General features: G+C 42.1%; 1 protein-coding gene across 1 annotated transcript in view; it reads left to right on the top strand.

The window, feature by feature from the left end:
* Window positions 1-11,976, top strand: part of LOC126213359 (uncharacterized) — a 189,382-nt gene extending 177,406 nt beyond the window's left edge. Inside the window, exons 12-13 of the mRNA XM_049941063.1 lie at window positions 2,229-2,816; window positions 11,853-11,976. Coding sequence (XP_049797020.1) covers window positions 2,229-2,816; window positions 11,853-11,976 — 712 coding nt within the window. The remainder of the gene's footprint in view (window positions 1-2,228; window positions 2,817-11,852) is intronic.
* Window positions 11,977-14,126: the final 2,150 nt, after the last annotated feature.

The raw sequence follows: 14,126 nt of genomic DNA, 5'->3' as shown, positions 1-14,126 counted from the left end.
TCTGTGTTGTATGTGTCATTAATTTCTGTGTAATGACTGAAGTTAATATTTTGTATGTTGTTGGTAGGCATGTTATTGGGCGATATTTAGCTGGGTTTGCTGTGTCTGCTTGATCTTTAGGTTTCAGATATGTTATTCCATGTGTAAGTGTATCAGGGAATGTGTATGGATCTGCAATGTAACTGTTAAATAATTTAGTTAGATGTGAATGTCTTGAGGTGAACTTCTTTAGCCAGAAATTTGCTATTTTATCTTTTCCAGGGGCTTTCCAATTGTGAGTAGAATTAATTGCTTGGGTGACTTCATGTTGCACAATTATCACTTCAGGCATTTGTGGTATCATCTTGTATGTGTCTATTTCTGCTTGTATCCACCGTGCATGCCTGTTATGTTGTACCGGGTTTGACCATATGTTGCTCCAGAAGTGTTCCATGTCTGTTATGTTTGGTGGATTGTCTATTTTAATGTGTGTGTTATCTATTGTCTGGTAAAATTTCTTTTGGTTTGTGTTGAGTGTTTGATTCTGTTTCCTTCTATTTTCACTTTTTTTGTATCTTCTAAGTCGTTTGGCCAATGCTTGTAATTTCTGCTTCTTTTCATCTAATTGCTCTTTCGCTTCTTCTTCTTCTTCTTCTTCTTATTATTATTATTATTATTATTATTATTGGTGTGCTAATTAGCGAGATGGGGAGGTACGCCAGACCTAGTTCCAATCCATCCAGCAGATTAGCAACTGTGGGTTGCTGCACCAGTAAGCTCAATTGCAATTTCTAGACACTTCCCCGCTCTCGTTTAGGCAAATGGTGAGCTGGTCCCCAAATCCTACCTCAGAGAATAAAGTCTGCAACATTTAAAACACAGTAACACACAGAAGCAAGTTTACTCGATTCAGCCAGATGGCACACGAGAGTTCGTTCCATTAGGTTACCTCGACGACTGTAGTGTTGTGAAGTGCATCGGGACACAAAGTTAAAAAAATAAGATAGATTTTCCAAATTGGGGAAAAAGACCTCTAGTGGACAGGATAAACACTGAGTGTGGGGGCTGTAACAAAGTGTGACCCCTGACAATGAATCTGCACCTGCCTGTACAGTAAGTAACATGTGCTTTTTTCTAAGTGTATAGTTGTTATCATGCTATTAAACACTAAAAAAATATTTCAGTGTTTTTCATATGTGTATTATTGTGTGCATTAAGCTTCAGTGTAATTCTGAATGTGCAAAGCAACCTTTTTTTTAACATTGTGTAGAACAGTTATGGTCTTTTACAGCTGGTTCTGTTGACCTTTACATCTTTTCTGCTCTTACACAATGTTCCCTTCTCCACTTTGCCCCAGTTTTCTCCTCTCTTCTTCACACACTCCTTCACGCCCAGCGATCCTTCTGTCCCTCGGTGTTCCTCTAGGCCGACTGCCTCCTGCTGTCGTTTCGTGGGCCTGCCTCAGTACGCTGCCACGTTGCATTCTTCAAGTGCCCATACTGTCTTAATCTTGTCTTCTCTGTGGTCTCCTCTTTCACTGCTTCATTCCTTCCTCTTTCCATTCTTGTAAGCCCTAACCTTCTCCTGTGAACTTTCGTCTCCCAGCCCCACATTGAGCTCACCCGCCTTTTCTCCATTATCCACATTTCTGATGTGTGCACAAGTATTGCAGTAAAATTTGCTCTGTTTACTGTTCAGTTGCATTTTGGTGATATAGCCTTGTTCCATATTGGGCTTCATACAATGTAGAGGAATTTCTTCACTTGGCTTACTCTCTCATTTCTTTTATTACGCTCACCAGGTAAACCTTCATTTTCTTTAGCACTTGTCATGTGACATGTATATCTGTTGCTACTCCCCAGTTATTCTTCATTGTCACTATCATGTCGTGCTCCTTTGCATTAAATTTCTGTCCCTAATGTAGATAGTAGATAGTGTAGCATAAAAGGGACTATTTGCCGAATAACAGAAGCATTCAGTCGTCGACAGGCACAAAAAAAAAAAAAAAAAAAAAAAGAAAGGTGTGTGTGTGTGTGTGTGTGTGTGTGTGTGTGTGTGTGTGTGTGTGTATGTGTGTGGAGTGATTTCTTTTAAAAGTTTTCACTGTCTTTTGTGTGTACCTGTCAACTACTCAATGTTTCTACCATTTAGTGACTGACGTCTTTTACTCCTGAACTATTTACATCCTGCCCGGACTTTCCTGTATTAATGTAGATTAGTGTTGGATTTACTTTCTCACTGTGTTCCAGGTCCATGTGGAGTGTCCTAAAAAAATGCAGTGGTGTGTGTGGTGAGGCTGTCGCTCATCCAGCTCAGAAGTGTGCTACACCAGAGGATAGACAGTTTGTGAATGGCAGTGGCCCATTACAAGTGCCGGATGTTAACCGGAGTGGTGGTGGTGAAGACTCTGCTTGTGGCAGCTACACTTGCGGTTCGTGCAGCGCGACTTTCTCGTCAAAGTATAGACTCGTAAGACACGTCTTTGTCCACATCGGTGGCGTGCGACCTCCACCGCACGTCTGTAGACTCTGCGGAGACGTGTTTCGCACGGGAGGCAGCCTACGCGTGCACCTGAAGCGAGGCGAGTGCGCGGCAGTGGCGGGGTGCAGCGTCGCCGACAGCGCTGGAGATCGGAGGCTCTCCGGCACGCGCAGAATTTCACCGGGCAACTCACTCGCCCCTACTGTGGATGGCATCGAGGAAAAGGTTTGTAACAGAGCACGACAACCCTCCACCTGTACTGGACGTAATACACAGACAGAAAAATCGAAACAAAAGCACCGTAACGGCGACTGTGGAAAATCACCCCAATCTGCTTTCGAACTGGGTCAAAATTCGTCAGCTCGGAAACGGAAACAGCAATGGCCGTCTGTATGTTCCTTCTGCCACAAAATTCTTTCCGACCCTTGGTGCCTGAAGCGGCACGAGTCAGTCCATACACAGAACAAACCGTTTAAATGCGTCGATTGTGGTAAGCATTTCACACAAGCTCGCTATCTTCGGAAACACAGAGCAATGCATTCTGAAGCCACACTGTTCACATGCAATGAATGTGGTAAATCATTCAAGCTATATGACACTCTTAGCCGTCACAGACGAGTACATAATGAAATGAGACCATATAGGTGTGGTGACTGTGGTAAAACTTTCAAATTCCGTACCTGCCTTGTAGCACATACTAGAATTCACACTGGACAAAAGCCGTACAAGTGCGACATTTGTGGTACGTCTTTTGGGCGATCTCATATCCTTGTGGAACACAGAAGGCAGCATTCTGGGGACAAGCCATTCAAGTGCAACGTGTGCAGCGCAACGTTTACTAGGGCTTTTGCGTTAAAGGATCACGCGAGAATCCACACGGGGGAGAAGCCGTATGTGTGTGGCAATTGTGGCATGACTTTTCGTCAAGCTAGTGGTCTTCTGAACCATAGGAAACTTAGTGCCTCAGAGATGACACCAAAGTGTGACGACTGCAACAAATCTTTCGAATTTGATGATCTCCTAAAGCAACTCGTAGTAATGCGAACAGAAGAGAGGTCATACCAGTGTAGTAATTGTGGCAAATCTTTCGTACGACCCTTCGAGCTTCCGACGCCGTACGAATGTAGCTATTGTGGGAAATTTTTCTGCTTCATTAGTGCCATCAGAAAACACGGAGTCGTTCATGTGAAAAAGAAGTTGTACGCATGTGTCGGTTGTGGAAACACGTACAAGCGCCGCGATAATCTTCAGAGGCATCAAAAGACGGCGTCATGCGGCAAATCTTTCGTTAGAGTCGATGTTGCGAAGAAGAAGGCGTACGAGTGCGTCGATTGTGGGAAATCCTTCGATAAAGCTAGATCCCTCAGGAGGCATCAGAGAAAAGGGTCGTGCAAGTCTAATAATAGCGGAAAATCTTTGTCGAGTTGACGTCGTGAAGAGCAGTAGAAAAATCCCTAGTGCAGTGATAGGTCGATAACCACAACTGGTATGAAGTCTTCTTACCTCTGGCGAGGGCAAGCCATTCCGGAAAATAAAATACACAAAGACAGTACTAAAACAGTAGTGTTTATTACCAAATCCTGCATCTTGGACAATTAACACTGTGAACTGAAAAGTGCAAAATAGCAGCATTTGTGTTACATTAGGATATTGGATCGTTTACAGTTTTGATGTTGATTGGAAATACTTAAATTGAGTAATAACTTCATCCAAACTGTCGATTCACTCGACATGCACACAGTGATGATGCCAAGCACTACAAGGTCTGTCTGGAGAACAGTGTCGCCGGTTCTGTTCTGCTGACATATCGGGCACACTGCGGCGTACACTACTACGGAGTCGTTCATGTGAAAAAGAAATTGTACGCATGTGTCGGTTGTGGAAACAAGTACAAGCGCCGCGATAATCTTCAGAGGCATCAAAAGACGGCGTCGTGCGGCAAATCTTTCGTTAGAGTCGATGTTGCGAAGAAGAAGGCGTACGAGTGCGTCGATTGTGGGAAATCCTTCGATAAAGCTAGATCCCTCAGGAGGCATCAGAGAAAAGGGTCGTGCAAGTCTAATAATAGCGGAAAATCTTTGTCGAGTTGACGTCGTGAAGAGCAGTGACTGACCACAATTTCCTCAGCTCGCGGAGTGTTTAGGTGTGTCCCTACATCAGGGTTGGCCGCGGCACGTAAAACTGCACGGTACACAATGTGCTGCACGCGGTGCGGTCCAGGCTATGTCTCGGCGTTGCTCTTTCTTTCTCTGAACTACTGTGTACAGTGCGACGTTTAACTTGGTAGTGCTAAGCGGCACTGTTCCTTCTGGATTTTTGTTTGGCATTTTTCAGGTTGGCACAACTTTCTTTGTTTCGTCACAATTTTAGGTCATTGCTGTTTACCTTCTGCTATTTGCTTACAATTTAAAGGAAGCTCAGAGGTCCAATTGGCTGTTTGCATACAAAGAGGCATTCGCGGAATCTGTCTTCACGAGCCTTTAACAATGAATGATTATCATAGTTTTTTTTTTTTGGAGAGAATACGAGAATTCTCAGTACCTACTCTGCAGATGCACAATTGAGAGGTACTATTGTACTACAATATTTACTATGCTGTGCATAAAGAATTTAAAGAGTTATGTGATGGAGAAAGAGCACACGGCTGCAACTGTCGACAAACCGTTTGTGAGGTAGTCAGTGATCTGTACGATGATAAATACTTTGTCCTACGTTTGCAGGCAACGAGCAGATGATGGAACTGGTGGTACAAATAGTAAATTTTCTCAAGTAGCATGCATTATTACACGATAAATTTCTACGGTGTTTGATGGAATTGAATCAAGAGTTTTGAGACTTTGCAGTAATACGTGAAGTATCTTGGTTACATTGAGTGACACTTCTGGAAGTATTTTTTTTTTATTTAAAACACACTATTCTTAAATTTATCAAGGAAAAAGGAAACCAGGAATGAAAACAACAACACCCGGAATGCATTGCGTATCTCGCATTGTAAGTGGATATGACTGCACACTACCCTCTTTAATACTTTGCAAGGGGAGAAGCCTGGCGAGGAACACTGTCCATTTCCTTGAGCTCGTTGGTGCTAAGAAAAATGAAAATTTTGAGGAATTCATTGTCGCATTGTAAGAATTACAGGAATGGTTTCCTAAATATTTTCAGGACACTGCCAATCTCACATTTTTGAGCTGTATCAGCTGACAGCACCTCTTTGCTTGTGCAGATGAAATTGATTGTCTTTTAAGTGGAAATTAAACTGCAGATCAAATTCTTTCGTGTCAAAACTATCCAGGAGTTCTATGAAGCTATCCTCAGGAAGTGTTTCAACATCTTCATAATGAGGTTGCTAATGTGATACCATTATTTCGATCAAAATATGTGCGAAAGGTTTTTTCAGCTATGAAACTCAGTGTTTCTCGGTATTCCCAGTTACATGACAAACTGAATGATGCAGATCTGCAGAACTATCTGCATTTGTGCAAAGTTCTTGGCCATTCCTGCCCTTCACAAATCGAGTTTGGCAGGCAATTCCAGCTATGATGCAATACTCACTTAAACAGGGGTAAGCAAAAAAATCTGGATGATTCTTGGGCAGTCCACTGCCACTGTTCACGCCCTTCAATGTCGAAAGGTGAAGAAAGTGCGACCCGTGTGAGAATTTTTTAGCACAAACCACAGAATGTGTGTTTGCATAGTCTGAGCTAATGACGTACAGCCAATCCACGTCTGAGGGATTAATGCATGTCTGTGGGATTGTAACTGAGCATTTGAAAAAGAAAGTATGGAAACTTCATCAACAGTGCATCCAGCCACACTGCCTTCTTGTTGAGTGATTGTCTGGTAAAAGAGGCATCAACACTGCCTCTACCTCCCTACAGTCTGGACATGGCTCCGGCAGAGTTTATTCGTACGCAGCTGAAGGCTCTCTCAAAAGGACACAGTTTCGAGACCTATGACTGTGACAGTGGCTGTTATGCTTACCCTAAAGGATGTCCTTCCACTGTGCGTGTCACGATTGGAAATCTCACTGGCTAAAATGTATAAATGAAGTCATCGGAAGATTAAAACCGAGTACTAAGTAATTTTGACAAGATACCAGCACGATACAAAAAGTGTCTGCTTACCGGGTAAGATTGACAGAAGATTCGCAAAAGTTCAAAGAAGGGCAGCTCGTTTTGTGTTATCTTGAAATAGGGGTGAAAGAGGGCCACCCCTGCTCATTTGTCATAACAATGACAGTCATGAAAACAAAGATGTTTTTCATTGTGGTGAGATCTTTTCACAAAATTTCGGTCACTACCTCTATCTCCCAAATACGAAAAAATTTTATTGACACCTACCTACGTAGGGAGACATGATTAATTTTTCTGTATGAGCTCCATTATCTCTTAATTTAAGCATTAGTTTTTCCGTAGTTCTGTTAGAGAATGGAACGGTAGAGAAATAGCGTGAAAGTGATTCGATGAACCCTGTGCCGGGCACTTAAGTGTGAAATGCAGGGCAGGCATGTAGATGCAGCGTGATGTAGAAGGATTCTATTTCTTTGCATTATTGCATCCTGGTCAATAAATTAGTTTTTGTTGACTTGATGGCATTGCTTTGTGGATAGTGATTTGAAATACGTGCACAAGCTTGCCTGCCCTTATCTTCATGCCACATTATTCATATGCACCACACAACATTACACCGTTCAATACTCAAACAGTGGAAAATCCGGGATGGAATGTAACAATATTATGAGAAAAAAAGTTGATACTCACCATATAGCAGTGATGCAGATTCTCAGATAGGCACAACACAGAGACTCTCGCAATTATAGCTTTCAGCCCTTTAATTATCAGAAAAAGAAATTAAAATTTGTTACATCTCCTAAAATGCAGTGTATGGGAAACCCAAAAACACTGAAAAAATTGGGATGTGTTGTTGTTGTAATTGCCCAGTCTTTTATAGTGCCATATTTCTGAAGGCTGTGTCCCAAAATTGGATTGTATTTAACTGATATCCTTCAAAATACAGAATATTTATAGAAACAGATTACTTGAGTGTAAATCATGCTAAAAACATCACTTAGGTGGGTGGTTCTGAAGGTTCAGTTTTGAATTTTAGTTTTGCATGGTGATGAACTTAAGGAATCGGGAAATCATATTACGTGAAATTATTAATGGTATGCATCACAATCTCCAGCACCAAGAACTGTGTAATTTTCATACTATGAATCTAAAATACTGCTAAAAATAATGTACTTGACAGACCTGTATACAGAAATTGTGCAATTATTAAAAATAGAAGGTTGAGGGGTGTTAGGTTGACAGAAACATGATGTTTTTCAGTATGAACATTTTATTAATAGCTTCTTCATTGTTCTACATACTTTTGTGAAGAATCGTGCAAAAATTGTGTGTACCAGAGGACCAGGTCCCCCCCTCCGCCCCCCCCCCCCCCTTTCTATCAGACCTTGTAAGAATCACTCAGAAGGGCATCATAAATAGTTTCAAAGGTTGCAATAATTATAGTAATCTGATCAGCTATTGAACTATTTTTGAAATATCGTGCAATTGTGCTTGTGGCTCAGCAAGCAAACAAGTAGGCTGCATGCTGCAGTTATTTGCTTTTTCCTTCTGTCTTGTGCTGTCATATGCTTCTGCACTTGGAGAAACAGTACACATATGTGAAACGTGAAACACTTTTTAGTCGGTACAATTTATAGAGTGACAAACCCCTCCAGTCACACGGCTGTAGTAGTGGCCTCGGTTGCTCGTAAGAATGTGTGCGAATATACGCAACTACTCTTAGCATTGTCATTGTGCCGTGAAGAATAATGTTGTTACAGTGAATTATTCAGTTATTTATCTCGGGCTTTGGATACAAGAAAGACACTGTAAGGAAGGTGATGTACAACTTGCCCCTTCACACAAACTACGATTTCGCACTGAAATCGTACTGTGAGTAAAATATGAAAGTCATTCCGAAATTAATGCTTCCAATCTTTCTTTTTGTGTCGAGATTCCGAGACGTATTATGCCAGTATAGTACTGATTGTTGGGTATTCCCACCAGTGTTGCACCAGTTTCGCCGTCCTGCAAGAAATAGACGCCATTTTGGAACAGTATCCTGCTGCTGGCACCAATGTGCTTGTAAAACAAGGGTGTATCATATCTGAGCCGTAACCGCACTGAGTTTGTTATTGCTTTTATAAAATCTTGACAGTGCACGTTAGAAAGTGCAGCTGAAACATCTGGTCCATTGTCCCATATGTTAAAAACTGAGGGTACTTTTTGCCCTATCACACAAATCACTGAATTGAAGTAGTGGTGCGACATAGCTAACATAGTCAGTGTGAGAAATCGCGTCATTGGAAAATGGAGCAAGGAGTCAACATAAAGTTTTGCTGCTAAGTAGGGAAAATAGGTGCAGAGAGACATTGAGTGTTATTGCAAGTGTACAGTATTAAAGCAAAGAGTAATAAAGAGGGTGTGTGTGTGTGTGTGTGTGTGTTTGTGTGTGTGTGTGTGTGTGAAAGAGAGTGAGAGAAAGGGTGGGGGGGGGGGGGAGGAGGAGGAGGAGGAGGAGAATGGATGGTTTAAATACTTTAGAGACAGAAAGGAAGGGTTGAGGATGACTCATGCTTGTGTTAGCTGTCAACATGTGCAGTTCCAGGTACTGAATGAGAGCAACTGATGCTGGCAGATGATTGGTGGCTGTCCTTAAGAAAGATAGCAGAAGAGTTGAATATAAGCAATGACATTTTAAGCAATATTGTTTACAAACATTTGAAAAATTGGGAAATTTCCCCAATGTATACTGAACACGCTGACAGATGAGCAGACACAAACTCAGATGGAAATATCTGGCAGTTTCCTCGATATGCCAGCTTTTGGAAAATGTCATCAGAGGAAGTGAAACTTGGTGCTGCCAATGTGATCTGGAGATCGAGTGACAGTCTGTTGCACGGTATTCAGCTTCTTCCTCACCTCCCTTATAGACAGCTGGTGCAATCCGAGAATAAGACTATGTCGATTGCCTTTTTTGGCAGCGAGGACTCGACTCGCTTTGCATTTTGACCCTCGGATGGAAATTTGTGATGGAAGTTTGTGAGGTAGTTTTGAAACAGCTGCCGCAGTGCAACTGTCAGACTCGACCAGAACTGACCAGACGGGACAGTGGAATTTGCTCCACGTCAGCCTCCGTCCGCACACTGCGATCCACACGCTCGAACTTTCTCTCTCGGTACAGGGCGACTGTTATACGACACACTCCTTATTCTACAGATTTGGTTCCGGCAGACTTTTTGACTGACTGCCTTAATTTATCTGTGAAAGGCTTACACATCACAGACATTTCGGATATACAACAACAAGTGACTACGGTGCTTTGTCAGCGACCGCTTCTGACATCGGTTGTCAGGCTCTTGGAAACTGTGAGCAAATGCTTCTTGAGGAATTTCTCTTTTTCTCAACTTTACTAGTGATGTCAGAAGTGTGTTGCAGCAATTGGTGAATACTTTAAAGGCCAATGATTCTTGTTTTCTTTATGTTCTTAGATGGTTAACTGAACTGTTCAGATGTGCCTTGTACTTGCAGTATTATTAAAATGAATATTTTATGTAATTCAAATGAAGAAAATGTAGAAAATTATGTCTGTGTCGTCTGCTGTGCATACTGTCAGCAGTAAATATCTTACATAAATAGTTTTGTAAAATACAGAGTTTTTCTGTATTATATTTTATGGGTGAAAATTTTTTAATAGCTGATGTTGAATATATGTAAGTTTGCATTGAAAGTAAATTAATATTACACCTGTCTGCAATAGTACAAACTCTAATCCTAAATCTTAGTTATTTTATACAATGGACAATTATTCACAATGTAAACAAGTTTGTAATTACAAACAATTACATCATTTAATAAGTTTGTATTGAATTACTGTCCATTGATTACTGCTCTTCGTATCAGTAGACAAACTTTAATGATTGAAAATGAGAACATGGTCATAAATGGATCTTTCCAACCTACACCACAGTGAAACTACCTGTTTATCAAGATGTACACAGAAAGTATGTGTTCTGTAACACAATTGGTAAATCTTGGGCTCACACATTACAGCCTGATGCTGTACTTTCCAGTGTTTCAAAATATGTTGCACTTCCTGTTATTCATATCTAGGATCATTGAAAATTTTATAGTGAGCTTCTGTCGAAGTCAATTTTGCGCAGGTTTCATTTAAATTTTGGTATGCTACAAGTGGAACTAGTGAATCTGATAATTTTATGCATGAAATTCATCTTCCATTTTCATTAAAAAAATTAAAAATAAAGTGTAGCAAAAAGTGAAGAAATCAGTCTCAATGACACAATGCCCAGCACTGGCAAACGTCAGCATGCAATTTTCATAACTCCATATCGATCGCAGAAACTCTAGACAAAGTGCTCTTCAAAACAACAACTGATGTATACAAAGATATAAGTGAACTGTATTGACAAAAACCTTGATTGTCATTGTAAGATATCTGTATACTTGTTACAATAATTTTAATTTTTCAGTATATTACATTTAAAAAATTATTTCATTTCTGTGGCATGATGAAAACATGTCAAAATTTATTGTCATCGATTTGGATGTGATTAAAACACAGACACAAGCACTGTTCATACAAATATTATTTCAGACTAGGAACTATGATGATTTAACTGAACTGTGTGTACAACATGACAAAATCAACTCATCGATACCATGTTGTGGCATCAAATGAAGAAACAGTACCGAACAAAATGGACTCCTGTACGGAGCGTGTCTCACGAAGCACACTTTCGAGGCTCTCGGGACTCATCGACGAAAGAAGTAGCTTACAAAACGCTTGTTCGTCCGATTCTTGAGTATTGCTCATCAGTATGGGACCCTTACCAGGTTGGATTAATAGAAGAGATAGACATGATCCAGCGAAAAGCAGCGCGATTCGTCATGGGGACATTTAGTCAGCGCGAGAGCGTTACGGAGATGCTGAACAAGCTCCAATGGCGGACACTTCAAGAAAGGCGTTACGCAATACGGAGAGGTTTATTATCGAAATTACGAGAGAGCACATTCCGGGAAGAGATGGGCAACATATTACTACCGTCCACATATATCTCGCGTAATGATCACAACGAAAAGATCCGAGAAATTAGAGCAAATACGGAGACTTACAAGCAGTCGTTCTTCCCACGCACAATTCGTGAATGGAACAGGGAAGGGGGGATCAGATAGTGGTACAATAAGTACCCTCCGCCACACACCGTAAGGTGGCTCGCGGAGTATAGATGTAGATGTAGATGTAGATGTAAACACACTTCAGACTCGAGATTCCCCAACAGTCTCATCTCTTTGTGCACTCACATTTTTTTTCCCTGCCTCTAGAGAGTGTATGCCGACTACCGGCGACTATTGGCTGAGGGTGTGGAAGGAGTGCATACTAGATTCCATTAACTGTAAAATGATGGAACAACTTGATCAGCACAATATTGTATCAGATTTTGCCTAAAGCCTGACAATATCCCAAGCTGAAACTGTTTGTAAGATTCCACACACTCCACAAGTTGGTCACGTGTTCAACTGTTTCAAAGGTGGATGCACATCAGTGGACAGCAAACCACGTTCAGGCAGGCTTTCGAGAAGCCAAACTGACAGAGTCATTGAGCATGTATTGTCCTCGATCACAGGAGACCACATTACAGTACGAGAACTTGCAAATGAGATTGGGGTAAGCAGTCACTTCCATCTTATGGCATAATCTTCTGAGCCATTGTAGGCAAGATGAAAAAAGTGTTTATTGTACAGCAGCAGGCAGTAAGGATAATGTGTGACGAGGCTTCTGCAAGTTGTTAGATTATTGACTTGAGGGATTTTAGGGATTCGTACATTTACAGAGGGGTCCATAAAAATGTAGAAACTCTTTGGTAGTCAATATTAATGGAACAAAATGACATAGTGTTATATTTCACACATGGGGGAAGGTTATTTTGTGAAAGTGACCCCCATTAGCAGCCAAATAATGTTGCTGCAAACGAAGTGTCGACCGAACTAAGGCTGTCAGCATTACCAGTGCAGTAGGCACGGGATGTCTCGACGGTTTCTCGTAGGTCGTCCAGTGTAGCTGGCTTCTGTTGATAAACTTCATTTTTCAACGTCTCCCATAGGTACGTGGGCAAATCGGAAAGTCTTTTTTACTAGCCAAAGTGAGGTAATGACAAACATACATCCTATTCTACGTACCTTACACTATTTTTCCACACGGTCCCCACACCAGTTCACACATTTGTCCAATCACAGAACTAAATTCGGGACACCCCTGCGGTAGAATTTGTGCGGCCGAATACGGAACCAGAATGAGAGTGCTTTGTCGGCTAAATCGTTACTTGTGAATTGCTGTCCTGCCAGAACTTCTTCGGCAGTCCAAAAACGTAGAAATCACTTGGGGTGAGTCTGGACTGTATGGTGCTCCACACACTCCCAGTGAAGTGCCCAGAGCTTTTTGGCGGCCACATGTGGTCTCGCATTGTCACGGACCAGAATCGCGTTGTCCACATCGAGAATCCGTTGCAACCTCGGCCTAATACCAGCCCCTCAGGTATGACAATGTGGAACGATAGCTGTCGGTAACGGTGGTTGCAACTCGTGGCAGGAGTGTCCCAGAAGCTCGTTAACGTCACTTTCCCGACAGATGGTGCCGAACGGAATTTCTTTGTCACAGGCGAACCCGGATGATTTCACATCGTGCTCCGCTGCTTGGATTCCAATTTGAAATACACTATCCACTTTTCGTCGGCAGTAATAATGAGGTCTGGGAAACCTTCACCCTCCTCGGAGTACTGTTGCAGATCATTCAGTGAAGACAACATTCGCTTGCCTTTTATCGTGTCATCCGACTGCTTAGTCACCGAACAACGTGAAACCTTCCGGTACCCTGAGGACTGACGAACGTTGTCGTAAGCACTCCCACGCGATGTGCCGAGCTCCGTGGAAATTGCCGTGACGTGCACACGCCGGTACGCTTTCACCGTGGCATCCGCACGAGAAATGTCGTCGTCAGCCGGCGACGAATGCGGCCTTCTCGAGCGCTCACTGTCGTACGAGATTGCACTTCCTTTATCAAACTTAAACTTACACCACCATTTCCTCACAGTTTTCATAGTGATACAGTTTCCATTATATGTGGGCTGCATTTCCCTGTAGATCTTGATGGTCGTTTGTCTCTTGCTCCACAGAAAACAAATCACACTGTAGCACTGTGGATGCGGTGAAGCAAACCGCCACCTTTAACAACTGGCAACAGTGCTGTGCGGCAGAGCTTCCAACAGATAAGGCTGGCGTGTCCATAGTTGGGAATGGATATGCTGACTTCTCATTAACAGCTGTAATTTGGCTAAAAAACAAAAGGGAGCAAAGGCTCTCTGATTTGCCCTCGTAGAAGTCGAGAGGTGTAAGGTCTGGAGACTGCGGTGGGTACTCGACGGCTCCTCCTCGACGTATCCGTCGTCCGGGTACATTTTCGTCCAAATACGCTCTGACGTCTCTGTGGTGGTGAGGGGGAGCGCTAACTTGTTGTAGGTAAAATATAATGGTATATGCTGCTGCACAAAATTGCAATAATACGTCATTTTGTTCCGAAGATATTAACTGCCAAAGAGTGTC

This window comes from Schistocerca nitens, chromosome 11 (genome assembly GCF_023898315.1).
Source record: "Schistocerca nitens isolate TAMUIC-IGC-003100 chromosome 11, iqSchNite1.1, whole genome shotgun sequence".
Lineage (NCBI taxonomy): Eukaryota > Metazoa > Arthropoda > Insecta > Orthoptera > Acrididae > Schistocerca > Schistocerca nitens.
This window is presented reverse-complemented; position numbering and strand designations above follow the sequence as displayed.